The 27269-nt window shown below is 37.7% G+C and overlaps 1 protein-coding gene across 2 annotated transcripts; it reads right to left on the reverse strand.

Moving 5' to 3' along the window:
• Positions 1–12144: 12144 nt before the first annotated feature.
• Positions 12145–18090, reverse strand: cxcl12a (chemokine (C-X-C motif) ligand 12a (stromal cell-derived factor 1)). 2 transcript variants are annotated; one of them, XM_030155556.1, is made up of 4 exons: positions 17955–18090; positions 16313–16430; positions 15238–15321; positions 12145–13651 (listed from the first exon to the last, which is right to left on the reverse strand). In XM_030155556.1, the coding sequence occupies exons 1-4, from the start codon at positions 18019–18021 to the stop codon at positions 13624–13626; spliced, it is 297 nt and encodes a 98-aa protein (XP_030011416.1). In that variant the 5' UTR covers positions 18022–18090; the 3' UTR covers positions 12145–13623. The 2 variants fall into 2 exon arrangements, with proteins under 2 accessions (XP_030011416.1, XP_030011417.1); XM_030155557.1 differs by lacking the exon at positions 12145–13651 and having other exon boundaries at positions 15234–15321.
• Positions 18091–27269: the final 9179 nt, after the last annotated feature.

The following is a 27269-nucleotide window of genomic DNA, read 5'->3' on the forward strand; positions in this document are numbered from 1 at the left end:
ACACTCTGCCTTCCTGTCCTGCTCTGTCCTCCCCACCGCTGCCTTCTACTGCCACCCCCTTCTCAGTTTTTTCTTCTTTCTTGAAATTTTCACTTGGTAACATTTTGTTTGAATGTTCATGTCCATGTTTTCGGAGCCCCTCGGAGAGATCAGAGGTCAGCGAGGATTCAGGGTTGTGGATTGCCAGTTTCCCTGAAGGGTTTGAAGGTTCTGAGATGACATCTAAACATCCTTGTTATTTCTTGGCAATTTCTATCAGCCTGAAGGTCCAAGTGGTGCATTTTTGTGTGAGGTTGTTTTACATACCACCTCAGGCATTGCTGCTAAAGTTGCATTGAAGTATCATGACACAATGCGCTCTTTGATATATTCTTTCAGTGATATTTACTGTTCACATATCCCACAAATATGTTGATTCTGCATTTTTCCTCTTTTGTTTTTTCTTTTAAAACAGATGTGGTACTGGTGACTAACGTGATCAAATTTGCAATTACAATGACATGCTGCAAAAGAAATGTATCCCTGTTTTGATTCCGCTGAATAAGTGCGTCAGCTGTCAAAACATCAAAAACCCGTATAATTTAGCACTGACTTTCTTTATTTCATGATGTAAATGCTTCAGACATTTTCTTAAACAAGGAGGATGACCGCCTTTGTGTAGTTGTGCACTACATAAAGCTAAAATGTGACAAACTGACAATGTAAACTGCTGTTATTTTATGTCATCTTTACAAGTCATCACTTTATATTGTGATCACAGTTCATATAAGCTGCATCAGCAAGAGGTGTCAGTAAGCGCCACCTGCAGCTGATGTTTTATTGCACCGTTTTATTGCATTATGATTAATAGCGGAAGGCTGCTGGTGATTCCTTCAGCTTTAATCCTTGAGAACTGATAAAAGCCTCTGTCAATGGGAAAGACAAATAAACATCCATGCCAGCATCCCCGCAGCTACATCTGAAAACAAATCCTCTCTCCCTCCCAGAGATAAAAATAACAAACTTAAGATCTGTTTTAACAGATAGCAAAGTTCCCTAGAGAGTCCATCCCTTTGGACCTCTGGGGTACTGGTGAGACCTGCTCCCGTGTTCCCCAGTGGCCATAATGAATACAGAATGCAACACATATGAGTCTGCAATACCATTAGAAAACATAGCAGGAACATTTGGTGGAAGACTTCCATGTGCTTTACTTATCAGGAATTAAATAAAAAGACCAAATACCATCTGAGATCAATATCAATACGAAATTAGAGAAAGGATGCAGTTAATTTAGCTGGATTTTAAGGAAACCAACTCGATTTGTTCTCTCTTAAGAGTTCAAAAAAAGTTTGCCTACTATCAGCTCTAAAGCTCACTTCTGTTAACACAACATTACAGAAATCTGTGTGTAGGGTTATGAGATATCCTGCTAATCCATCCAACTGACTAAGTAATGATTTGAAAATGCAAAGCAAACAACATTTGTAACCTTCTCAGTGGAGGTTAACAGACTTTCCCAGGACATCAGAAACCTGAACAGACCCATCCTCAGGAGGTCAAATGGGGTGATCCCTCCATGGCACTTCGCTCTACGTTAGCCCCCCCGCCAGTACTTTTTTCATATGTTGTCTGTGTGTTGCGTTTTCTCATGGAAATCAAATGGTTTCCCTGTCTTCATTGTGGCTTCATCCACCGTACCCACAGTGGCAGGTCTTGGTGAGTGGCTGATGCATCAATTGTGAAGCATCGCTGCAAGACGAAAGAGGGAAACATTTCCAGATCTCAGGGTCTGTGGTCGTCTGTAGTAAGAGAAGCTACTGGCCCACTGCTGTGTGTGTGGGTGGGTGGATGGGTGCTGGGTATTTCCAATGAAAAATGAAACAAGGGCAGTTTAATATGTCTGCCAAAGAAATTTCCCAAAACACTGTTCTCAATTTCCAAAAACACTGTCATACATTTTTAAAAAGCAACTTTTATCCCCATCAGTTTTTAACATGATACATTGTATTATATGTAGTCATATAGGCCTGCTGTCATTCTGAAACAACTTTTTTTTTGCTGCTGAAGATAAAGGTCAAAATATTTTACAATCTGATCATCATGAGCAGAAGACCAAACACAGACGAGCTGGAATTCAGTTTGAGGAGCGTGACTAATAAGTGAGCAAAGCCAATTAAGATATTTGTGCATCTACAAACCCTTATAGTTATGGTGCAGTGGACATGAAAGTGCTGTATAATATGCACGCAAACCTCACTGCTTTTACCCATACATACATGCACGTTTCAATAGATAACTTAAACTTGAAAGTGCATTAAGACAGCAGTATCATTCTGTAAAATCTCTAATTGCTTCACAAATAACACTGCATCAGAAGTTAACGCTTTTAAAGCAGGTCATCATGAGAACTGGACTGGAAATGCTATGCCTTATTGAACACAAAGTGCTGGAAAAAATCTGGTCTTTTAGAGAAATGGAGCCGGACTACGAATTTTGCATTATTTCACATGGCTGTTATTGAATATTTGTTTTGCTTAGTTTTTAAGCAGATCTTTAAAGATATATGAGTAGAATGTATCTGGAATCAGCGTCAGACACATACCCTGATGAAAAGTTTGGAATTTAGGTAAACAGTTTTGCTCTGTTTACTCTTTCACTGTTTATGTTATATCAATTGGATTCAGTTTCACATTCATAAGCACTATAAACTCTGAGAGCCAAAGTAATGAGTTTGTAAAAAATAGCACTGAGAGCAGTTTTCAGGTCCATCCCAGGGGCAGGACAGCCAGTATAACGTGGAAGTAACCTTAAGCATTTTCCGAACCGCAGTGTAATTACTGAATGGGACTGCAATAACGGCTGCGATCTCTGGAGTGAAATTAGTAGGCATGAGAAGGTGTGAGATGCTCTTTCACCCCAGAGGAAATTACACACAATGAAGCCACTCATCTCTCTTCTCTCACTCACGCAAACAAACACATCTTTAGTTACAGAGAATATTTCATATAGTGCCCAACATGATGCAGGATTCACTCTCATAGTTTTTTTCATTATTATTTTCCTTTTTTTGTTAAAAGCAAAAACATCTGTCCTCACCATGAAGAGAGAACCATCAAATATCCCACCTCTTAAATGTATTAACCAAGATCTCATCCTTCCTTTTTATTGCAGCCTCTGACATCTTTTTAATATCTTAAAGTATTAGATTTAAATTATGCGTTTTCATCCCAGAATTCAATCTTCTTTAACATCTATTAGTCCCTTTAACAGATAATAGCAGTATGAAGAATAAGCATGTGAATAATGTAATGAACATTCTCGTTCAGCATTGTCAGCAAACTTTTCTCGGTAAAGACCTTTCACAGAGACACGAAAAGGTCTAAAAACATGAATTTTATTTACAGACGACAAATGACAACAAAGGTATGCCGCAAAAATCAGTCAGCTAATTTTTCCCAAACACATAAAAGCATTTTTGTCAGTTTTATTTCTTCTGTTTTAACTTTTGTTTTGACAAATATTAACCACAGCTTTCACTTTTGTGTCATCATTATTGTGTTTGAAATTTTCACTCATGACATGTTGACAATAGTAATTTTCTTATTAACTTTCCATGGTTGGATGCAAGCAATAAAATCTTGCAGGGGGTCTGGGGCTCAAATGAGCAATTGTGTATTGTACTAACCATCAAAGCGAGAGCAGAAATGGATGTCACAGCAACGCTTTTCACAAGACTGAATGAGACTCCTACTGTTAAGAGAGAACAGAGAGATTTGTCCATAATGGTAAAAATTACAGACCCTCTCAAAGTGGGAGGCAGTTTGTTAGTATGTGGGTGTATGAGTCCATGGCAGGAAAGGAGGTTGTTGCTGTTGACATGATTGTTTCTGCAATGGCCTTGAGAAGTTGGCAACGAGTTTGCGAAAGACGGATACAGCCGGCCACTTGGTGGTAGTTTGACAGAGACACAAACCATTTAGTAAAAACATCGTTTCCCTCAGACAAATAAAAGGCAGGAGGGTGGAGTGTTAATTTTCATAGTGTTTAAAGCAATATCCTGCAACAAATGGCAGGAAAGTGTGCGGTCAGACAGATTCATTAATAAAATCTTGTGTGCTGAGAGCTATCACATGTTCTTCTATAGCTTTGCATGTTTATTCTGGTCCCAAGGGGAGCTCTCTGCCTTTACTTCACTGTCCTTTTCTTGCCTCCAAATCTCCAAATTAGGCCAGTTCTCCAGGCTCTCATCACTTGGAAAAGGACACTCAACGCTGTGGCTTCCTTGGCTGTGGTTTAAAAGAAAACACACATTAAAGAGAGGACGCTACAGCTCATTTTAAATATATGTGACACAGTCTGAGAAAAAACAGCGTCAGAGTTCAACCTCATGTTACAGGTGGACAGGCATCTTTAGTTACTTATAAAGAGCATGGCTTCACATATTGCTTTGTCCCAGCTTTGTCAAAGTTTCCAACTTGCTAAAGAGAGGGATAATTGTGTGTGAGAGTAAGTTGTGGCATACATACACCAACACTATGGTACAAAAATGTATATTGTATTTTACATGTGATGCATCACTTGATGACTGTGGCTATACATCCTCTTCTGCTTTCTATCTGATGCTACATTTTTCCATATGTAGCCCATTGTCTGTCAAATAAATCTTTGTAACTGATTATTCATCTTTAAAAGTGAAACTTTCCAGCGCTGTATTTGGAGGTCTAGAATAATATTTAAGTATATTTCTTTGGTTTTTCCATGTTTTATTATTATCTAATTGTTCCATTTATGGATTTATATGATCTCTGTGCCAATGTACACAGTCTTTATACATGAGAAAATACATAGAAAATGTAAAGCACTTTCTTATTTTACTGTGAAAACCAGTGCCTTGATTTGTGTGCTTGCATAAAGAGGCCAAGGGAAGAAACATGCTCCTCTGCATCCCCTTCAGACAAGAGTCTTGCCAGATCCCTCTTACCATATCCCGCCTCTTAGCTGGACAGCAGAAGAGTGTTGTAATAGGACAAAAGGTCATTAGTCACTCTTTTAATTCAACATTGACATAGTTTTCGTGAGCGGTCCAACCTTCATTTAGCAGAAGAACACCCAGTGAAATAAACATACTGCAATTATTTATGTTTGTGATTGAACTAAATTGAATTTGTGATGGTCATGATGGGAAATACGTTTGTTTCTTAAAATAGTTCCTGCTATTAACAGGCAGTAGTCAAACATTGTGTTTCCTCTGTAGATGGGCCAGCAATAAACAGTCAACGTACAAAATCTCCTTTATGTATTGTACAATTCGTACCAGATTGATAGAGAATTCCTTTCAGTCTGGGTATTAGAAATTCTTTGTTCTTGCCCCTTTGATGTGTTTTTTGTAAACTGCAGCAGACAACTGGTTTGTCTGGGAGGTTGCATTCGCCTTTGACAATAGATGTGATTCCAAGAAGCCTTCATTAAGTTGGCCAGATGGATGAAAACAAATGCACCATGCAGACTGCAAGGTAAATAATCTTTAATATTCTTCACAGCTTCAGCCTTACAACTCTACTTTCAGATCTCTGGTTAATTGGGTTTTCTATAAACTGAGTGTAAGGCACGTCAGGGCATTGCGGGTGTTTTGCTTTTAAACACCAGTGGGAAGAAGAAGCTTTGGTCTGTGTATGTGAGACAATGTTACTTTTAATATCACACTATTAACTGTTCAGCGAACTGGGCAGAGATCTCGTTATTTGGCTTAGTTTTAACTGGCAAGACTTTTGCTATGAAAAAAGTTTCACAAAAGAACCTTCTTTTTTCTTCTGGCTCAGATCAAGACAGATTGCACACTACTATCCGACTCTTTTCTGTGATAAATTGATTACTTGCCTGATTACAACAAATAAACATAATCAGACACTGCCTTTCTTGTGTTAACTGATAAATGATGATTATTACAGACCTTATATTTAGACTAAAAGAAAAGAAAAAGAAAAACAAACCCACTTAGACATAGACTTAGACAAACTTCGATCCACAAAAAAGCAAAAAAGGAAAGTAAGAGCGAAGAGAAAAGAAGCAATAGATAATATAAATAGAACACACTAATAAAGCAGAAAAAAATACAAGATTTGCATTAGTACAAACAGGAAAATGGAAGTAAATATTCACTATATACATACAGGTGTGAAAGTGACTATGGTGCAGTAATGCGAATGTATGAGTTATTAGTAAAGATGCAGTGGTTAGTGGGTGGGGCTCTTCATTACAGAAAGTGAAAAACAGTTTCATCCTCCTCCCCCATTTTATGAATAAGCACCAAAATTTAAGTGGGTTGCCTGGTTCTAGGCCTTATTTTAACTTAATTTTTCATTAAAATCACTACAAAATATTTGACGTAATCCTTCTGACAGACAAACAAGGAGATGGATAAACAAACATGGAATAAATATCTTAAAATGAGATAGACAAATCTAAACATACTCAGGTTAAATACACCCACCAGTGAGTCATGTGTTTTGTAGAACAGTAAAATTAGTTTTGTCAAAGTTCTAAATGATGTAAGGAAGTACGACTAACTAGCTAATGAAATAAAGACCATCCCAAATATTTGTGGGGTATCAGTTACATCAAAATACTATTCAGATGTACTGTGGGTGAAAGCCTCTTTTTTCTTTGAGTTTATAGAAAATTTAATTGTTTGAGGATGAACACTGTTGGTGAATGGTATTAGGCATCAGACCTCCCTGTCTGTCGCATCTGGACAGCGTGCTGAGGTTCTGAGTCACCCTGCAGCCTGACAGAAGGGTCTCTATAGTGATCGGCGTCACGGTCAAAAAACACTTTGTGGTGCGCTGTGGTATTGGAAATGAAGCGAATACAGTATATCGGTTTCATCCCCAGATAATGGCATAATTGTGTCTTTCTTCTTATGGTTACTCACATCCTCTATGGTTGTCTTTTTTTCTCTTTCTATGGGTGTCACATGGCACTCACAGCTACATATGGAAAGACATTTAACGCACCATTCATGAAGGCACCATAGATAGATCAACCAATTATCATGTGGGTGATAATCCCAAAAGGAATGGAGATAAAGGGAAAAACAGTGTGTGATATGTGGGTGAGGTTTGAGATGGCAGTGTTTCAGCTTTTCTGGGCCCCGCAGATGGAGACCTCCTACTGTCCCCTGAGTCCAGGATTCTTTTGTATCTGATCCATACCTAACATCCAGTTTCCCCCTGTTTTTTAAGGATTGGCAAACAGAATCCCCTAAAGGAATCTGGACCATAATCGGTGTTATTGTGCAAAAAGTAGGCCCCGTGTCCATGCTGCGTATATATGTGCACATGTTTTTCCTTCATTCATGCATCATTGTAAGGATAGATGGTGTTGGGACTCATAACCTTAGCAATATTAGCACATGAAAGGTAGAGACTTTGCAGGAGGGCTATTTTAACTATTCATAGGGGCCCCTCTATTAGGCTCCCATTCATTCTCAAACAGACACACAAATGCCACTGTTATTACACACCACACGTTGGTCACTTTCAACATCTGTGGCTCTAAGTAACTCTTCGGAGACATTCAGCTGAGTAATTTTGTCATAACTGTGATTAATGTGCTAGTGGGTCACTGGCAGTGTTAGAGCAATTAACAACACTCTTACAATCAACAAGTCATTTGCAAATCATTACATGGGATTTTTCAGAGGAACAGTGTGTGTTTGTGTGTGGAAATATGCTATGGGTCATCTAATACAAGAGCGGCTATGACTCTGTGACTGTGCTAATGTTTCCCTTGGGGAGAGTGATTTTGGTGCTGCACACGATGCCTAAGGGTAGTGACTTGGTCTGCAACAGGAGGGTAAATAACAACAGTCAGAGCAGAGAAGAAGAAAGAGGGGAGCTCCGGTTGACAGAGAGCAGGCACACACATCAAACCAGTGAAATTGTTCCAGTACTGATGATGAGATTTATTTTTGGCAGATGCTATTTGCAGCCAGGTGCAAAAAAAATGGTATCTACACTTGGATTTTTCATATTACTGTATGATATTCCTAAAAGCATCGAACAGAAATGCTTCCAAACATGCGGTTAAGGTTGTAAAATGGTCTATTTTAATCCAAACCATAATCTTTCCCACATCTAACCAAACTGTGACCGAAAATTTGAAAAGAAATTGACTATATCCCAGTCATAGGTATTTTTGTGTGCATGTTTTTGGATGCAAATTGTCACTTATTTTATTCTTTGTGTGTTGGAAAATAGGATGCATGTGTAAGCCCTGATGTGGTGTGCATAATCTGAGAGTATACATATTATATATCACAAACAGCTAACAAAAACACAATCTACATTTCATCAGCAAAATTTGTGTGTCAACAGAGTATTAGTAAATCCAAGGAAACAGTATTTCTCTTCCACGGTATTTAAGGGGTTTGTTAACAGATCCTTTGTGCATAGGTATGGAATAATTAGAAGGATCATTAGAGGCCGAGTGTGTTTATTTATATAAAGTATACTGCAGGCAGCTGATATATTTTATAATTCTCGCTTCTCTGAGGCTATGTCCTTAATCTTTAACCACAAACTAAAATACTCAGCCTTATCTTTCATGTCTGTTTATGAGAGTCAAAAGCTTTGTGCCAAAGAAAAATGTAAGAAGATAAATTGGATAGATATAAGCCTTTAACCGGAAAACCCAAGTGCAATCCCCCGTGACAGCCAAGCGTCCGCCTTGCAGTAGCTGACCCTGTGTTCCCTTTGGGAGATTAGATGTGAATTCAAAACTAGTCAGAAACAGAAAGTTAGTGTCTCATCATCCCACACAATTTTTAGTGTGGAAATCATTTTCCAGGAAAAAATATGCCTCAGCAAACTACGGATATGTCAATTTTGCAAGCCAAGAGTGTGTTTTATATTTGTGAACACATGTATATCTCATTTTTATTGAATTATAGTGCTTTTAATTGTGTCTTTCAGATATTAATTAATTAATTAGCATTTGAACTGGCGACATGTCCAGGGTGCACCCCACCTTTACCCATTAGTAGCTGGGGTAGGCTCCAATGACCCCTGTGACCCTAGTGAGGATAAAGCGGGTTCAGACAATGAATGAATGAATGAATGAATGAACATTTAACGGTTTTAGATTTATTCACAGATTTACTCACTTACATAATGTATATGGCCTTTGCGACTAGAAAGTGAAGTCAACATTCCAACTTTTGGTAAGTAATTAGGTTTAAGCAGGAAATGTTCTTTGTTGGAATTAGGAAAAAAAGTTTGGTTGAAATATTATCACATATATAAGAAGACATTTTTAATATCTTCTTCTGTATTACACAAAGTCCAGTATTCTGCATATTCATCCATCAATAACCTCCTGTAAAAAGTCAAGGAATAGGTAAATCCGTAAAACATGGACATGTAACCTATGTGGAAATTTTGATACACACAGTATTTTTAGTTTGCAGACCCTGACATGACACATATCTGTGGTCTGAGATGTATAACGGCAATATTTTTTCCTGGCAATTGGGCTGCCTCATGTTCAGGAATAACACAGACTGTATGCAAGGCAGCTGACTGTATTTGGTGTTGTTCAAAGGATTAGCATTGTCCCAAAGGCATGCATGGTGCATTTTCATGTAGTGCAGATCAGACCTTCGTTGTACCACAAAGCACTAAAGAACAGCAGATCTGTGTTGTGTGCTCTCACAACCTCTTCCTGCCAGACCAAATGGTTCATAAGCCTAAGATCACAAAGACTCAGTAACTAACTCAATAGTTTTCTTTCCCTCCTAGAGATCGCAGTTGTGTCGCAGCACTTTACTCTTCCATGGTCAAACCGCAGTGACGAAGGAGTGTCTGGGTTTTGACCACCTAATACACTCAGCAGGGCAATTTTCTTGATCCCTCGACATTTCGGGTGGTGACAAATGTTGCTGTGTTCAGCTGCCAGCATATTTGGAGGTACAGAGTGAAGTTAACAGCTATGGAGTAGAGTTAGGAAGTGACATAACATACAGTGATACGGTCATACATCCACACCCCAATGTTAAAACTGACCCAGGGTTAACTTTACCGCATTGTTACTTTTATTAAAACTGGACAGACTGGAGAGACCTGTGTTCCCTGGGACCATTCAAAGGGGGTTCTGTGACCCCTGTTACCCTACAATGCACATGTGTTCTTACACATATACACTTCAATTTAATATTTTCATCCTCAGCTTTTCATGATGAATAACCACAAAGTGGAGTTTGATTGGCTGCACATCTGGGAGCCCTTATAACTAAAGATGGAAAGAAAATGAACTGTAAGTCAAATGAGCACATATTCTTTCTATGTCATTCGTTGCATTTCACATGACAAATCCTTATTCATCTGTCTTACTGTCAGGTTTCTGTCTGACGTTGTGGTTGAACTCTAAACCCCAATAGAATTTCGAAGGCGCGTTGGAGTGGATATGAATTTCATATGTCTTCTTCTGTCGCATACATTCCACATACTTTAAATAAAGCGGTGCAGCATTGGCTGAGCACCTCAAGGTGTTGAGTGGCCTGCTGGTTTCATCAATTTCAACAAAAATCTTCAGAACATTTTGTAATATTAAAACACACAGACTTGCGATACAGACTGTACTTTTATAGAAGGTTCTTTATTTGAAAACTTGCCCTTTCAGCTGTTCTCTTTATCTTTAAAGTTGGAGTGAGTCACATCTGATTAGATCCATGTACTTTTACTCCAGTTTGATGATGGATATGTGAAACATGTTAGAGAGTGTTGGTTTATTTATTTAGGCCCAGAGCCCAGCAATCCACAAGTACCAACATGAGGAAGAGCCCCAATATACGTAAATCTGACATTAACTCATGTAACCGTGTTGTTCTGTTCCACTTCACTAAACACGTGCTGATGCATTAATCTTTTAGCACATCTCATTTACTTTGTATAATCTCACTGACCTGTTGTTTTACAGGAACTTGCTTATAAAAAACCTTTTAAATGGTTATGTTAGCTGTTTTCAGAGACATAAAACGTATTGAATGAATGGTGTAGCTTAACAAGCAGTGTGTGTGTGAGATGTTTTGAGAGAACCCATGTATTTTTGGAATATTTTCCATTTAAATCTGAAATGCACATAAAATACTGAGTTAGACTGTTTTATATCTTTTACAACACCTCATTCTTCCTGGCTCCAGTCAAGCCACCTGCATAGATTAAAGGGTGGGAACTGGCAGTCATCCCAAGAACATAATGAGTTATGAACAATTATAAACAACTGCTTTTCATTATGTGACATGCCCTATGATGTTCCTGTGCAAACCACAATCTTGTTTTCATTCCACAGAAGACAAAGACATGTGATAATGAAACCACAGAAAAATGTAATGATGACATAAATCAAATTACATGCGAGCTACAGTATATATATATATCTTTAATTGGTTGAAGTGAACAAATGTTGGGTACAAACAGGTTATTGTGTCTGATATGAGAATAATGCTGATGAATCACATTAGACAAGTAGTATCATCTTCACATTACTGGATGATAAAATACACGTTTCTCACTTTCCTACCATCATCTCCTGCTTTCATCATACTTATACTGAACTTAATCTGTCAGTAAGGTATAATGGGTTGTTGTCTACCATGTCCCCTTTAAAGCCCTTTATGTCTTCCTCATGTTTCTATCAGCAGACCCCTCTCATCACATATACTACTGTGCTCCATCTCACAAAAAGCCCTGAGAGGGGAGTTAAAAGTTCAACCCGTTTAGCTCTAATGTTTTCCTAATGGCTGCTTGTTGAGTTAATAGTTAAATAACAGGCCGGATCATTGTCCTTGCCTTTTATTTACCCTTGTGAGTAAAGCTAAACATATGTTCTGACATCAAAGTCTACAGATTGCTTCCCTGATCATACAGTAACATAACAGTAGATGTATATTGGCTGTGGAAAAGCCCCCTTAACACTGTGCATAATCCTTCTACGCAATGGTATTTACCTTGTCTGACCTGTGTATGCACCAGTGGTTGTAAAACTGCTGTAACATGCAAAAAGTATGCTTTAAAATAGTTACCATAACATTTTTAAAGATTTCCTTATTTACTGACCAAATGTAGAGAGAGTTTTACAACAAAAAGTTAGCATATGGCTCAAGTGTGAGAGTACAGTTCCTTCATTTTAATGTTTTGAATTCATATATAAATGCATAAGAGTACAAAAATAAAACATTTGAATAATATTAATTTTACATATCACAAGGAGACTTAAAGGAGTAGATGACATCTCCCCAAGCTTCAACAGTTAAATGCAGCTACACATTCATTGATCAAAAAAAAAAAAGAATGGAAATAGCATAATAAAGGTAAAACAAAGATAAAAGACAGAATTTAATCATCAGACGTAATGGGTAACAGTAACTTTTGTTGTTAAAATATGAATACATCAGATATAAAGTGCATTGCTATCTGCATGACAGTCGTAGGTAGTCAAGTCTATGTACATCTCCACTTATTCTCAGTAATGGTAGTTCGACTTTTTCCTGTATATCAAAGTGTTTTATGTACTAGTGTGGTTAGTGGTACTTTAATTGCTGTACAGCCTTCTTTGAAATGGACATTCACACTGAAGGGTCAATTCGGATCAGTTCACAACCTTTTGATACCAATTTAATGGGACCGCTCACTGTGATACTTCAGTGTCACTATATTTGCTTCTTTTTTTTTTTCTTTTTACCAAACTGACAACATTTTATGATTCCAGTAAATTTCTCGTTATTGGTCGCTCAATTAAAACTGTTTGGGATCCAGATGTTCAGCTGCTCTCAAAGAACAAAATAGGCAAACATGTTGGGTAACAGGGTCGAATAATCACAGCCACAGAGCAGCTCAGGAAATGCTCAAGTTCTTTTGGCATCCTAATTTCCATCACAAAAACATTGTAATTGCCATTTTTACTAGATCTTGTATACATTGTACATTCAGTCTGGCACCCGCAAAGATTCCACGGTGCCAATTAACTTGAAACATGAAATAGAACTTGGCAAACGCTGTCTTTGCCCATTATTCTGTTTTTAGAAGAGAAACTATACATTGGGAGTGAAAATAAAGTCAAGCAGATCCCGTGTATGGATTTGTTAAAATAAACCCATATTTGCCTGGCTCAGAGGACTGCAGGAGGTTACTTTCTCTGCATAAGAAAGCAAGTTTGTTGTTAACTGTTGAGAAAAACCTGTTTACTGACCTTTAAACCCTTTTACCCCAAGGGTCCATAATGACAGAGAGGCCAGAACAATGACAGAAATCTCCAAAAATAGCTCTTTACTGTTGAAGTCCATTAACAAAAAAGTATATACATATTGTTAGAAAAACAGACAGTCACAGATATAATTGCACTTTGCACTAATAATGTCTACTGTCTCTATAAATGGTGAGGATGCTGATGGTGGGTTCAGCGGCGGGGGCTGGTAGGTGGTTGTCATGGTGATGAGTTGTTGGTTCACTATATGCAAAAGACTGCACCATCACAGCCAGGATAAGTGCTGTACAACATACCAGATGATCTCATATAACACACTACAAATCTGTGATGATCGCTCAAGTCCTCAGTGAAGACTCAAGAGGTTTCCTACAGGTGTTTTTAGTTGGCCTGTTTGCTTTTCTTCATCCTGGAAAACAAAAGAAATGAAATATGAGATTTACATAAAGACACAGTAAAAGTAGCAACACATGATGTAACAGGTTCTAATTATTCCCAATCGCAGCAGCATCCTCAAGTTGATTTAATCAAATAAGGCAGCTGATTTATTGCAGCTATTGTGACAAAGGTTAAGTTATTATCATGTCAAGCATTACAGTTGTGGCAAAATACTCGCCCGCTAACTTGTAATGCATAAACACCACAATGAAAATCAGTGTTTGTTTGTTCAGTTATGATTGGGCACCAAGGTTACAATGGGAATCAGCCAGAAGTCAGAATATGTTCAGTTTCAACTCTTCTAAATAAAAGCAGCTGCTGTAGGTTTACAGGGCCAGAATAATTTCTACCCATAATAGAGCGCTAAACATTTTATCCATTAAAGTTTATTCATCTTGCATTGGTTTCCAGCCCCCTTTTACTTCATTAGTCTTTTGTGTTTACTTCAATAGTAATACACAAGTTGAATTTTTTAATGTGTTTTTTATAAGGTATTATTAGAAACAAATACAGAGAGAATGTGTGATTTTCGGTCGTGTGCTTTTTTGCACTTTGTAAATAAGTTAGTCCCTCCTCCTTTTTCACTCTGTGTGTAATTGGAAACACATTAGATCTGATCCATTGCTAATGGCCACATCTACTCTCTGCACGAGCTGTTTTGTTATGCAGAAGACAGAAGACTGTTCACACCTTGGCTCCACAATCTTCTTTGAGACAGACAGGCTGCCTGCAGGACTGTGGGTGAATCAGTCCATAGATATTAACATCTACACTGACTCAGTGGCATCACCAATGTCTGCAACACAGTACAACTGAATTGGTTGAACATGACTTCTGAATGGCTCCTTAGACCCTGGAGATACTGTATATGTCTGCAAAGAGTTCAAGATGGCAACTTGATCCCCTCAATAAACTTCATAGTGTCTCCATCCTTGGGACAGGAAGGAGACAGTTGATGTTGGCAGTGACTTCTAGAGCACACAAATTTAGAAAAACCTAGAATGAATGTGGGTTTGTGCATCAACAATACATTAAGTGGGCTGAAATAAACTTAGACTGGTTTTCAAATCATCATCAGGATAAACAATCAAACTGTACTGTGTTCAAAGACATAAACTCTCACTCTATAATTCTATGAGGAATTATAGTGTCTGTCAATACTCTCAGAAACTGTTGTTACAGGTCTGGGCATTGTATAGAGATGACTGTGCATTACAACACCCTACAGCATTTAGTATGTGTTGATAAAGTGCAGTTTTTGTGCCTAACCACTTGTCAAATCTACAGTTTGTGTGAAAGTGATATCAATCTTCATTCCTACCTGGACATGTATCAGCATGTTTGGACGTGGGGCTATGATACAAATTGAGTAATTAAGTGCTGTCAAAAGACAATAGCCTATTGATAGATGTCCAAACGTGTATTAGTGCAGTCACATTTTTACATGACTTAGTTTTAGTGTCTATAGGGTGGAAGGCATGCCACAATGCTGCAGACGAGTGTCTGCAGTGAACACACAATGCATAGGCACAGCTGGTGTGATCTGTTGATACTTACTTGTTGATAGCGTTCTTCAGGTACTGCTGCAGCCACCGGATCTCTGGGTTCAGACACACTTCTTTGTTTGACTTCAGCTTGGCACTGATTAGAAAAAGGAAAATATCAGCATTTGTCCCAGTTGAAGATGAAAGAGTGACAGTAATTATGCAAAATCTGAAGTATCAGGTGTGTTGACACTTTATCAAACAGAATGAATTAACACTACCCTGTCAGTTTGACACATTAAGAGGTCACAGTGGTATCTGCTTTATAGATTCATTCACCCTGTTCTCATGCATTTAAAGCTGCTGGAGATTCACACAGTTACCTAATATTTAGACCTTTATTACACTGCCTAATTAATGAGCAGTAAAATGCATGTGCGTAGAGGTTTAACACTCAGTCCCTCAACTTGTGGCTCCAGGCATCTTCTAAATCTAGCATAACCCTGTGGTTATTTAGAGAATGGGTCAAGACTGGATCGTATGTCTGTATGTGGAAGATTGTGCCTCTTTTGGTACATGTATCCCATTTTTAACAACAAGAAATTAGACAGGCCTGTCCACTGTGTTTCCTTCCTTCAACATTTAACTACCTCTGACGTTTTCCTGTATATTGCAGCCAAACACAGACTTTCATCTGTAAATTTACCTCCACACAAGCCATAATACTGAATGAGATCAGAATGAAAGGTTGTAAACTCAGCATGAGGAGGAAACACTGCATGACAAGCAAATGAGAAGCAAACCCAATTACAAAACCCACAATTATTGCTTTCCTGTTGAAACCAAAACTGCATCCAATTTCCACCTCCTTTTCACATTCACTCATACTCAAACAAAGTACTTCCTGTGGATGTGTCAGTGGGCTTGTGGTGAAAACATGTACAAAAGTTACACTTTTTGTGGATGTTTGTGAGTGTGAGTGACAGAGGGGTGGGTCTGCACACATGCATGCACACATCTTTTCTCTGGCCTGTCACCTCTCTGAGATTGATGGTGAGAAATATCCAGCAAGAAGGAAACCTGCCTGACATTGTACATCTGTGTAGATGTGTTTGTGTAGATGCTGTCCACTGAGGAGAGGTACTCACATCACTTGGAAGGCGCAGTTGGGTGTTTGGATGAATCTGAGCTCTCGGATGTGGACTTTAGGGAGGGTGTTGACTGTGGAACGGCAGTAGCATCTCTCCACCAGACTGAGGGGTTTTCCTGGAAAGAGATGACATGAGTATCATCAGGCCAATACAGTCATTAGATAGATAGATAGATAGATAGATAGATAGATAGATAGATAGATAGATAGATAGATAGATAATGCCAACATTAGAACTTAAAACACAGCAGTAGAACTAAGCAGAGGCTCATGGAAACTCCAGCCTTCAGTCTTGTGAGATTGGCACATTAACTTCCCATCTATACTTGTTTACTCTTTGCAGTGTTGTGTGGAATGAAGCCTATCCCATTGTAATTTAAACAAATTAAGAATATATCAAGAATGGCCAACATTGAGCCAAATTTACATGCTCAAGCTTTAGAGTTGTTTTTTTTCTCCTGCCCACAGAACACACAGAGTGGAAAGGGACATTTACCTCAGGACTTGAAAACACACAAACACTCCACTCTTTCAGTCATAAACAACAGTCTACTGTGTGGTCTTTCAATTTCATGATGGATGTGCATACTTTCCATTAGACTTTCAACTTTCAGGTTTGCAGAAGTCTCGATGATTATCATAGATGATGTATGTGGGAGAAAACAGACTTTGATTGTTTTTCTTCCACTTTTGGAATTACAGAATAAAACTCATCCTATGGCATAAAGTCATATAGGTTGAAGCTTATAAAAAAAGAAATAATCACATTTATTACATGGTAGGTGATAACCTCATGGGATTAATTTAATGATAAATGCAAAATATGAGTAAAATAAGAATAACAACACATTATTTAAAAAAAAAGCAAATCTGAAAGCTAACTGCAGGCCACAAAACTTTATGTTAATTATTTTTACACCTGATCTAACGGTATTACCATAAGAAGGGGGCAACACCTTTGGGCAACGTGACTGATGTCGCCATGCAGACTAAGTTGCGGCTTTGTCCGATAGCAGCCTCATTTGCGCGCAATTAAATGAAAACAACGGGCGAGAGCAAATACACACTTCATTTGCGATTCACCAGAGAGACGTGCAGCTTTTACGCACGGCGGAAAATGTGTTTTAACCCTTCAGGAGACACATGCATACATAAAAAGAAGTATCTGGGGAATTAAATTAAGTCTTTGTTACGATAAGGCAAAACCCTGATCCTCTAACAAATATTTAATTTAATATAGATAGGCTTGATAAATAGATACCTGCAGTCTAATGGCATACCATTTGTAATTGGCTGCATGCAAAACAAAGATCCAATTACTGTGTAAGATCGTAATTAACTGATAAAGCATTCTAATTAATTTATTAATGAATGTTTAAGTATCACAAAATATAGTAACTAATAATATAAACAATGCGTAAAAAGCTCATTATTAGCCTGTTGGATTTAGACGCGCTCCTTTTTTAATTTAACCTGTGAAGAAATGCATGCGTAAAATTAAAAACCTAAATACCAAACTTCATCTGTAACTAACAGCCATCGCTTTTTTTCCACACACATTTCTGCAGCCAGTGTTGCAAAAGAAGTTTACAGAAACATGTGCCAGCAATGTGATACAAAATATGAGCATAACCTCGTACCTTCTGATGGAGGCGCATGTGTCACCAACACAAGCGCAGCCACGACGGCCACCAACTTCATATCCATTCTGCGTTAATGCAACCGAGGTTTGGTCCTGCTCAGAGTAAAGTCCAGAGTGTCTGTGACGGACGGTGCTGCGGTGGAGAGTTAAATTACGCACAAACATCAAGTGACAAGGAGTAATCCCCCAACATCCGGTGCTGTTCATCAAATAAAAGCTTCCAACGCAACATACTTTATTCTAACAAATATTAATTGATCTGTATCAGGATTAAACTTAACAAATACCACTGCATCTGAGACACAGAAAATAAAAGTGCGTGAAAGTATCTCAATGAAAAGGTGATGATCCAAAACCTTGCTTATAGAGCGTTTATTCATTTATTTTGTAAACTGGTTTCCGGTGTTATTGTCGTCATCTGTGGAGAAGCAGTCAATTAAGATGCGTCAACCCACTATGACCACCATCCCTGAAATACTCCCGTTACGCAAATGCAAACTCAACATTTTATGCTGAAAAGAAAGAAAGAAAGAAAGAAAGAAAGAAAATCTATGATTGAGGGTAGCTGCCAGATTATCTTTGCACCCTTCCTGTGAGCTCATACTCTTCTTAAAGTGATTGCTTTTTATGACACAACCCAAGGTTTGACACATTTGTACATGACCTTATTTGCAACAATATTATATTAGACATAATTTATACCCTGAATCTAAATCCATAAATAATTTGGCAAAATAAGCATGTGGCTACATTTCTTGAGAGGTAATTTATTTAAACTGGCAGTTTTTTTTTTTTTTTTTTTTTTTTTTAATTTAATGTGGGTGTTAGTTTCATACACAGTATATAGTCGGTATTATAGAGCTAGTATCTGATCTAGCTCTTCTGTGGAGATCTAGTAGGTTATCGGTGCTTCCAAACTGAAACTAAAATAAATGAAATGATATATGATTAGAGAGCCTGCTTTATAAATAGGAGTCAAATAGGATGAGCAGTACAGTGGTGTGGCAAAATGTGCCAGACCTTGTTGGAATTATTTATCTAACTCCTCCAATTTCTTTCAGGTCTCTAAGAAAAACTACATGTGCCCCCCAGGAAAATCCTATATGGACTGAAAAGAAACAGGATATATATTTGAACATGTGTTTGTTTTCAGTCATGGTTTAGCTTCTTGTGGATTTTACTGGCCTAAATTAATTAAAAGTAAAACGTGTAACTGAGATGATTCACGTGAGCATGTACTTGATGGCTCCAATAAACAGACAAGGGGGATATATGTAGAAACAACACAAATACCTCCCAGCTTGTGTTTGGATAGAAGTACAGCTCTTCTCAGTTCAAACCAATCCCCAAAGAATTGTCTTTACACAGCCTGCTGAAAATGTTTGATATATATATACGTGTGCATGTGTGTGTGTGTGTTTGTGTGCATGGGTGTGCTGTTGTGTGTTGAACTGGTGGTATTATTAGTGTTTTTAACAGGGTGCAGATGTGAAGTTTCCAGACATTTGGTTTTCATCCTCATGAGCAAACTCTCTGGTGTTTGTGTGTTTGTCCATGCACTGTCGTATTAGTCAATGTGTGTGAGAGTTTATTCCTAGATCTGAAATGAAAATGTAATAACCCTTTATTCTAGGCCTACTGCTGCATTATTGTGACATTTTAACACCTGAATACATTTAATTTCTTTGCGAATCAAAGACCAACATGAATAATGTGGTTGGTTTTATATTCTCTTTATTTTTCCATTTATTGGAGACATATCCTCTCATCACAAAGCCGTGGGAAAGCAAACCACCTGTTGACAGCACACTCTATCATGAAAATGGGTGAAGAAATGAAGAGGGAAGTTAAAGAAGAATAACAGGGTTTCATGTTATTGATTTACGGTATTGAGTCTGTATACGATAAATAATTCGCTTCTCTATGTAATCAATATGGGTAATATTTCATGTGAATGTAAAACATTTCTTCCACAAAGGTGTTTCAAAGCTCTTTCCTAATCCTACATATGCATGTTCTTTATATCATGCAGGTCTGAAAACATTATGGTGCAGAGTGTCTGTGTTTTGGGCCTCAAACAGTTGTTAAAGATGATGCCATGGAGACAGACGGGACAAGGCGAACATAGCGCGGTCAGCTGACAGCTGAATGGACGTGTATTGACTTCTCTCACAGGCCACAAAAGCTAAGTGTAAGTGTGTGAGAGAGATACAGAACAAGCAAAGATTCCTGTGTTGAAGAAGGCAATGTATTTGAGCTCGATTTTCTCAGTTTGGAGTGAAAAGCTACTTCAGAGGGTTTCAGATCAAATTGGCCAAATCACTGCAACCTATGAACCAGATCAGTGTCACGCAGGATGTTTGTATTTTCTACTCCTTATACTTTCAAAACAGGCCCATTATGTTAGTTTTAAAACACCAGCGTGAAATTATTGTTCATTTTTATTTCACATAATTGTGGGTTCATCATGTATTTGTTATGTCAAGACTAATTTCAATCTAAAAGGAGGAGATAGAAAATTTAGAAATCCCTTTGGTGTATCCATTTGTGCATATCACAGATGACAAATATAACAGGATGAAAGTGACATAAAAGGTGTGCATTAAAATAGAATATAAGAAAAGCTGACAGGAACTCAGAGGAAATGTATTGTAATAATATGAGCTCTGATACTGACACTGAAAACTCATACATTCATTCATTTTCTGAACCCGCTTTATCCTCACTAGGGTCACAGGGGTCGCTGGAGCCTATCCCAGGTACTTATGGGCAAAGGCGGGGTACACCCTGGACATGTTGCCAGTTCATCACAGGGCTGGACACTGAAAACTAACATTAGAGTAAAACTAACACTGGAGTAATATAAAGTTTACTCCAATGTGCAAATTAGAAAAAACGCTGAAAACTAATTTGCGCACTGGAGTAAACATTATGTTAACCTCCTAAGACCCAGCTATGGGTTTTCTGTCCACATTTGTGGACAAGAGTTTCACAACTTTATACAAAGAAAAGAAAAGAAAAGAAAAGGAAAGAAAACTGTCCACCACAAAGGACATTCCATCAAAATTTTAAGAACTGCATCTGAAAAAACTGTTGCATCATGATGTTTCCAATATAGACACTCACTTAATAAAAAACAAAAAAAGCTTGTACTTTGCTGACATTTCCTGGGTCTCAGGAGATTAAAAAGATAAAGTTAGTGTTGCAGTTTAATACAAAAAGTGTATATTGTTTTATTTTAGCATTTGTTTTATAAGTAAAATGGATTGAAGATTTTCAAATGCCATAAATATGATGTGAGGTTATCTTTGTTAGAAGATGCAACATTTTAGAGTACGTCTTTTTTTGCTTTTTTCTTGAGGAAAGACACTTGTTGGAGCCAAATGCTTTTTTTTTTTTTTTGTTTATTCCTCTTTTTTATTTCAACCTTGATTTAATAATTCTTTAGTGGGTGTGGCTGTGATGATGACCATACGTGCAATTCATCATGGGTATGGGTGTTGTGAAGTTACAAATACCTGCCGTGTGATGTGGGCGGTGTGTGTGTGAGGACAGCCCCAAACGATTTTCTGACCGTGAGCCACAGCGTGAATTCAGTTAGTTGGCGTTTTCAGTGTTTTTTATGTTAAGTAACCTATTTTGTTTATTTATAGAGAGTATTTTGAATGTCGATTGTGACCTATTTTGAACGGTTGGACTTGATATTTGTCTACAAATGGACTGGCATATCCAAAGACAAAGAAAACCCTCCGGATATTCATTCATGCACACGTCAAAAAATACAACAGACGGAACCCCTCTACACCATAGTAGTGGCTAAAGGTAAAGCCACTACAACACTGAATCTGTGCCTTAACTTGAGTGAAGAATGAGTATTTTTACCACCTCTAGTAGTGCACTCACTTTAAATTTTCAGTTCTCGGTTCCAACCCAAAACCTGTACGAGCTTTCACAAATGACAAACTTGTGCTGTGTGGTTTTGCGCAAGCACAAAAACAAATCAAATGGAACTCATTTGTCTTGAAAGCACACATACACACATACACAGAAGTGAAAGGAGTCATGTCAGCTGTAAATGAGGCCAGCCTGTGACATGTCATGGGAGAGGAGTTAAAGCACATCCAATTATTTCAACATTTTTGCACCAATCATCAACATTTACTTTCTTTTCCTGAGGTGAATGGACTGCCGTAGAATAGTTACATAAGAACATTTGGCAACACATCTTACCCTATTGTTTGCGGTCGGCATGTTCCTGAAATAAAACACTTTGTTCTTTTCTTGATGCCAGATTTTTTTTTCTTTTATAAATATTTTCTAGGTCTATTTTCAGTAAAATAGAAAGTGAAAGAAACCTGGTCTCTCATAATGGGGTTGTACTTTGTTTGAACATTCTGTTTAATGAACATGTGCCTGTGCAGGTATGGAAGTGATTTGCGCACATGTTAAACACACTAAACATACAGTATATGCTACCTGTTACGTTTTACTCACGCCTGTGTAGTGTCCAGCTGTATGGATTGACAGAGTTGTGGTGTTGTGTTCTGCAGGCCATGTGTCTGTCTGTTTGGGGAGGTCTCACTCCGGGGGTTCATCTCCTGCTCCCTGCATGAGTCATTTCTTACTGTACCCTCAAAGACCATGATAACCACTCCTCTGACTGCAAGTGTAAATCACATGTCAGATTTCTCTCTGAAGAACCGAAAGCATAGCAGGTGTCCTGAATAATTTTTTTAGACCTGGAAGAACCTTGAGAACTTGTGTCACGGCCAGATTCCATCAACTCTGTTTGTGTTCGTCTCTCTCAGTTTCAATTATCCTTCCATGCGATGAAAGTTAAAATGAAATCACAATATAAAAAGTCAAGTTCATTCATGAATTTCATGTATCTAATATTCATACTGAATTCTGAACTATGTACACATACACATAATGTTTATATTGTGACAGTTGAAATGTTGAATGTTTTGCTTTGATAATAATATTTGAATCTTCTGGGTTTCATATGCAATTACCTCAGTAAATCTTTCTGGATTCTGATTGGTTATTTAGTTATTCCTGTTTGGGTATAAAATCAGCTTGAAGTCAGGACTCAGGAAGTAACTTATTAACTTATATTGAGTTCAAGAGTGAAGTGTAAGTTTGCACTGTACTGTAGCATGTGGAATTGGTCAGTAAAGTTTGGCTGCTCTTCAGTCCATCTCCCTTCTGCTGATTCTTTTAACCAAGAACAACTTACCACCACCTACCGAAGCCACCTCTTGCATAACCAATATCTCTTTTAGTCTGTTATCTCAAGCCAAATGTTACCATTATAGATTTATTTAACATATATGAATAATATTAACATTTGTCAACTAAAAATACATTTCTAAGGGTCAAATTAGTTCATTTTATTTATGCATTTCATTTACGTAATATAGATAATTTTCATGAAATACACTGACAGTATGAACTATGAGTTTATACAAACTGTATTTATATATTTCAGACTTTCAGATCCTTTATATTTGCTTCAACATCAAATGCATAATCTGCATCTGCTTTTAACATGTGTATTATGTTTGTGTGGATTCAATAATCACACCGTTGGTGCTTCGTGTGTTAACTTTACTCAACTCATGTGCATCCCCACTTTACATCCGTTGCCGTACATCCAGCTACATCTCTTAAAAGCACAGGAACATTACTTTATGCAACTGAACTTCATAAACCAGAGTATAAACTATAACTCTATATGTATATAATTATATCTCAGAAATCACAATGTGCTTACCTCAGTAAGTCCTTCAGGATATTGATGGCTGTGTTGGTATTTCTGATTGGCTATAAAGTCACCTTGGAGTCAAGATTTGGGGAGGCGAAGAGCAAATCACCACCATCACACTGCACATTTAATATTAATATTTGCATCCATATTTTAGTTTTTTACCTGTTATCTGACTTTTATCTCAATAATAACGAGATAGTTGGTGTGGATGTTGAGAAAACATAGCACCAAAGAGTGGAGTTTGCATCCCATTTTTCTGGATTTCCGAGACAACAAACGAGTGTTTTTGAAGTTATGAAAGGATCTACATTTGAGTTTCAATATTACTAATTGTAATATCAAATATCACATTTCTATGGAGTTTGTCTATATTAAAATAAGGCTAAATATTTTACCAACCTTATCAAAATGCCTTCATGGCCTAAATCTAAATGTAATTGAATGATGCATGAACTTAATATATGACAGACAGTGTTGTAAAGCTCATTGACTTCTATGAGTTGTGTGATTTCTTGATGTTGGTTGACTGAAGTGAAGTGCATTTCTAAACTGATTGTATAGACAGTGTTAGATATTTTTGCTGCTATAGGAGCAAAATAGAGATATTGAAGCATTTGGGAGAGAACATAAAGATGGAACATCTGACATCTATTTAGAAGTCAGTCTTATGTATTTAACAATATATTGCACTTTCAAAACACTGTAATTGAGATGCCTACACATGCTAATATGACATATATTGCACAAACTGCAGAAATGTGTAATGGCAACAGTTTTTTTTTTTATTTTTTTTTTAATAATGAATGGGTAGGTTATATGGCACCCAGTTCTTCTCTACATAAATTCAAGCTGTTCATTCACAGTATCCACAAAATACATGCTGTCAAAGATGAGTTGGAAAATATAAATCTGTCACATCCCAGCTGATTGTTCAACATTCCTCAAGTCCTATTCATCCTAACAGACAGCCTACTTGACCCAGGCGGCAGCAGTATGGATGGCTGAACGTATTATGGTAGATTTGCTGGTTTCCACAGATCAGACTCTGGTTTGAGAAAATACAGGCAACTGGCCCCGGTGGGGGATCTGCTGCTGCTCCATTGAGGCTCCGTGAGGCTGAGGCTGCTGGCTGAGCCTTTGTCTGGTTTGCTCCACATCCTCCAGTGTCACAAGCCCTGCACCTTCACACCACCATATGGACCACCTCAATAGCCTGTCAACAAAGTCTTTATCCATAGATGCTGAATTAAAGGGGAAACAATGCTTCTGACATGAGCTTTACAACCACTTCAAAATCTTCCGAATGCTCCCACCACGGAAATTTCCTGTCTCATTTTATCTCTTCTAATGATCAGTTGCTGAACATAATACAGTGTTCCTGTTTTCAGGAAACAGTTTTCATGTTTGGTGCTTCTTCTTAGTTGGCATGATCCCCAGATTTCACATGATGCCCTCCCTAATTAGTTCTCCCTTTTTTCTCTTGTTAAATAATTAAAGATATAATCAGTGGCAAGTTTTGATGTTCTGTATTGTCCTGAACCACACAAAAGCCTTTTTGCGTCATGATGTTGTCGTCACATAAGCACTTTAATCAAAAGTTTAATTATTACCACAGAGCACACATGTTTCTTGTGCTAGCTGCACACAAAATAATATTCACTTCAGGCAAAAACCAAGAGCTGAAGCTGTGTTTGGCCAGTGAAAAGTCATGCAGATGTCAAACAGCACAGTGAGTTTTTGCATTCCAGTTTTTGTTGAAATATAGCAAATGAAATGTGTTTTTTTTTACTTTTACTTAAAAAAGAACATTTACTTTACGTCATAAAGTCATGTTTAAAGTGAATGTCACTTGTGCTAGTTTTTATGGTTTCAGCTGTGATTTTATGCCAGAATGAACGCATGAGCCCCAGCTGGTATAGCTAGTGGTTGATCCATGGAGTTTGACACCTGGCGCTGTCCAGCCACGGGAACAAAAACTCTTCAGCTGCCTCTGTGATGTTGCCCAGGAGGAGTCGAGGAGCTGCCCAGAGACACATTAAGGTTCATGGTAACACTGCTGAATTGGCTTTTTGAAGTCAAGAATGGTGATTTATTACAGAGTGCTGTCACGCATCTATCAAGATACGGTTTTTGTAACGCCAAAGAATGCTACTGCTATGAGCTATATTGTCTTGATTCTTTCCCAAGATGTCATCACTTTCTCGTTTTCCAGTTAGATATCTCTGATTTACTCTGACAATGTTTTAGAATAAATACAAAGATGAATCCAAAAAATGAAACTTGGTGCATATGCATACAGTGGAATTTTGTAGTTGGTTTCATCCCGAAGGCAGATTGAAACAGCAGCTTTTGCAGAAGCTTTCAATCCTACAGCAAACCATCAATCTGTATATATATATACTCCTTTGTCAATGTGGTTAAGAGTGTGTTAGTAAATTGTAACTGTACTTAAACACCCACTCGAATACCAGGACAGATTCACATATGCAAAGTCACTTTTTCTCACAAGCATAAACTCCTGCAGTTTATTTTGTCACTGAAACTGCAAACCACAACACAAACAATATGCCTCATGTCACAACCACATGTTTAATCCCTGACAAAGGCACTGACACACAATCTTTTTCTCCCTTCATTCCTCTGTTCCTTTTAGGGTCTTTGGCTCATACATTAGTCAAAGCACTCACACACAGGCTATTCCTGGCTATTCCTTAAACCTGATCCATTTGTGTGATAAAAAGACATCAAGACACATGGAGCTTGTTAATATTTCATTATTCATTCACTTCTGTGTGTCAGACAACACAAGCTTTATCCTCTACATTGATCGTCTCTGTCCATCAGGCTGGTATGTGGCCATGTAATGTTTGAGTGCTGTGAGAGATGCTGGAACAGGTGAGTAAGCGCCAGAAACAGCTGAACGCCATGCGCATAAATCACCATGTAGTTCAGAAAAATAAATCTGTCATTCTGAGAATATGCCATTTAATTTGTACTCATGTATCACAAAATAAAAGCCAGGTTTGTGCCATTTATTAGTCTTTATATTCGCAGCACTTTTCACTGCCGTACAGATGAGGAGGAATATGAACACAAAAGATATTTGTTCACTCACCACAATTTTTTCATAATTTCCCTCTCATGCAGAAAAACATCTTGGCTCTTCCTTTGGCTGCAGGGAACAGAAATACATATTCAGTAACTCACTGCAACAATAATAATACATGTGCTGTCTGAAGCAATAAAAATATGGAGCTATATAAGCATTATTAAATAGCATTTTTTATTTATTCTGACAGTGGGCATCTAAAATATCTAAATATGATCCTACAGGGAGATGTTTTTACATTTTGGAATTCATGAGAAAAACGTGTCAAAATCTAATGAAAAGTTCGGGGTAAAAATGTCTTTTATATAAATAAGCACTAATCTGTTTGATATATTAAAAACTGAGTCAAATGCAGATTTTATCTAGACTAAAAATCATTATTCCATGCCAACATAAATGATTATAGTTTCAGGGCTGTGATGGTGTGTACATAA

This window comes from Sphaeramia orbicularis, chromosome 15, assembly GCF_902148855.1.
Source record: "Sphaeramia orbicularis chromosome 15, fSphaOr1.1, whole genome shotgun sequence".
NCBI lineage: Eukaryota > Metazoa > Chordata > Actinopteri > Kurtiformes > Apogonidae > Sphaeramia > Sphaeramia orbicularis.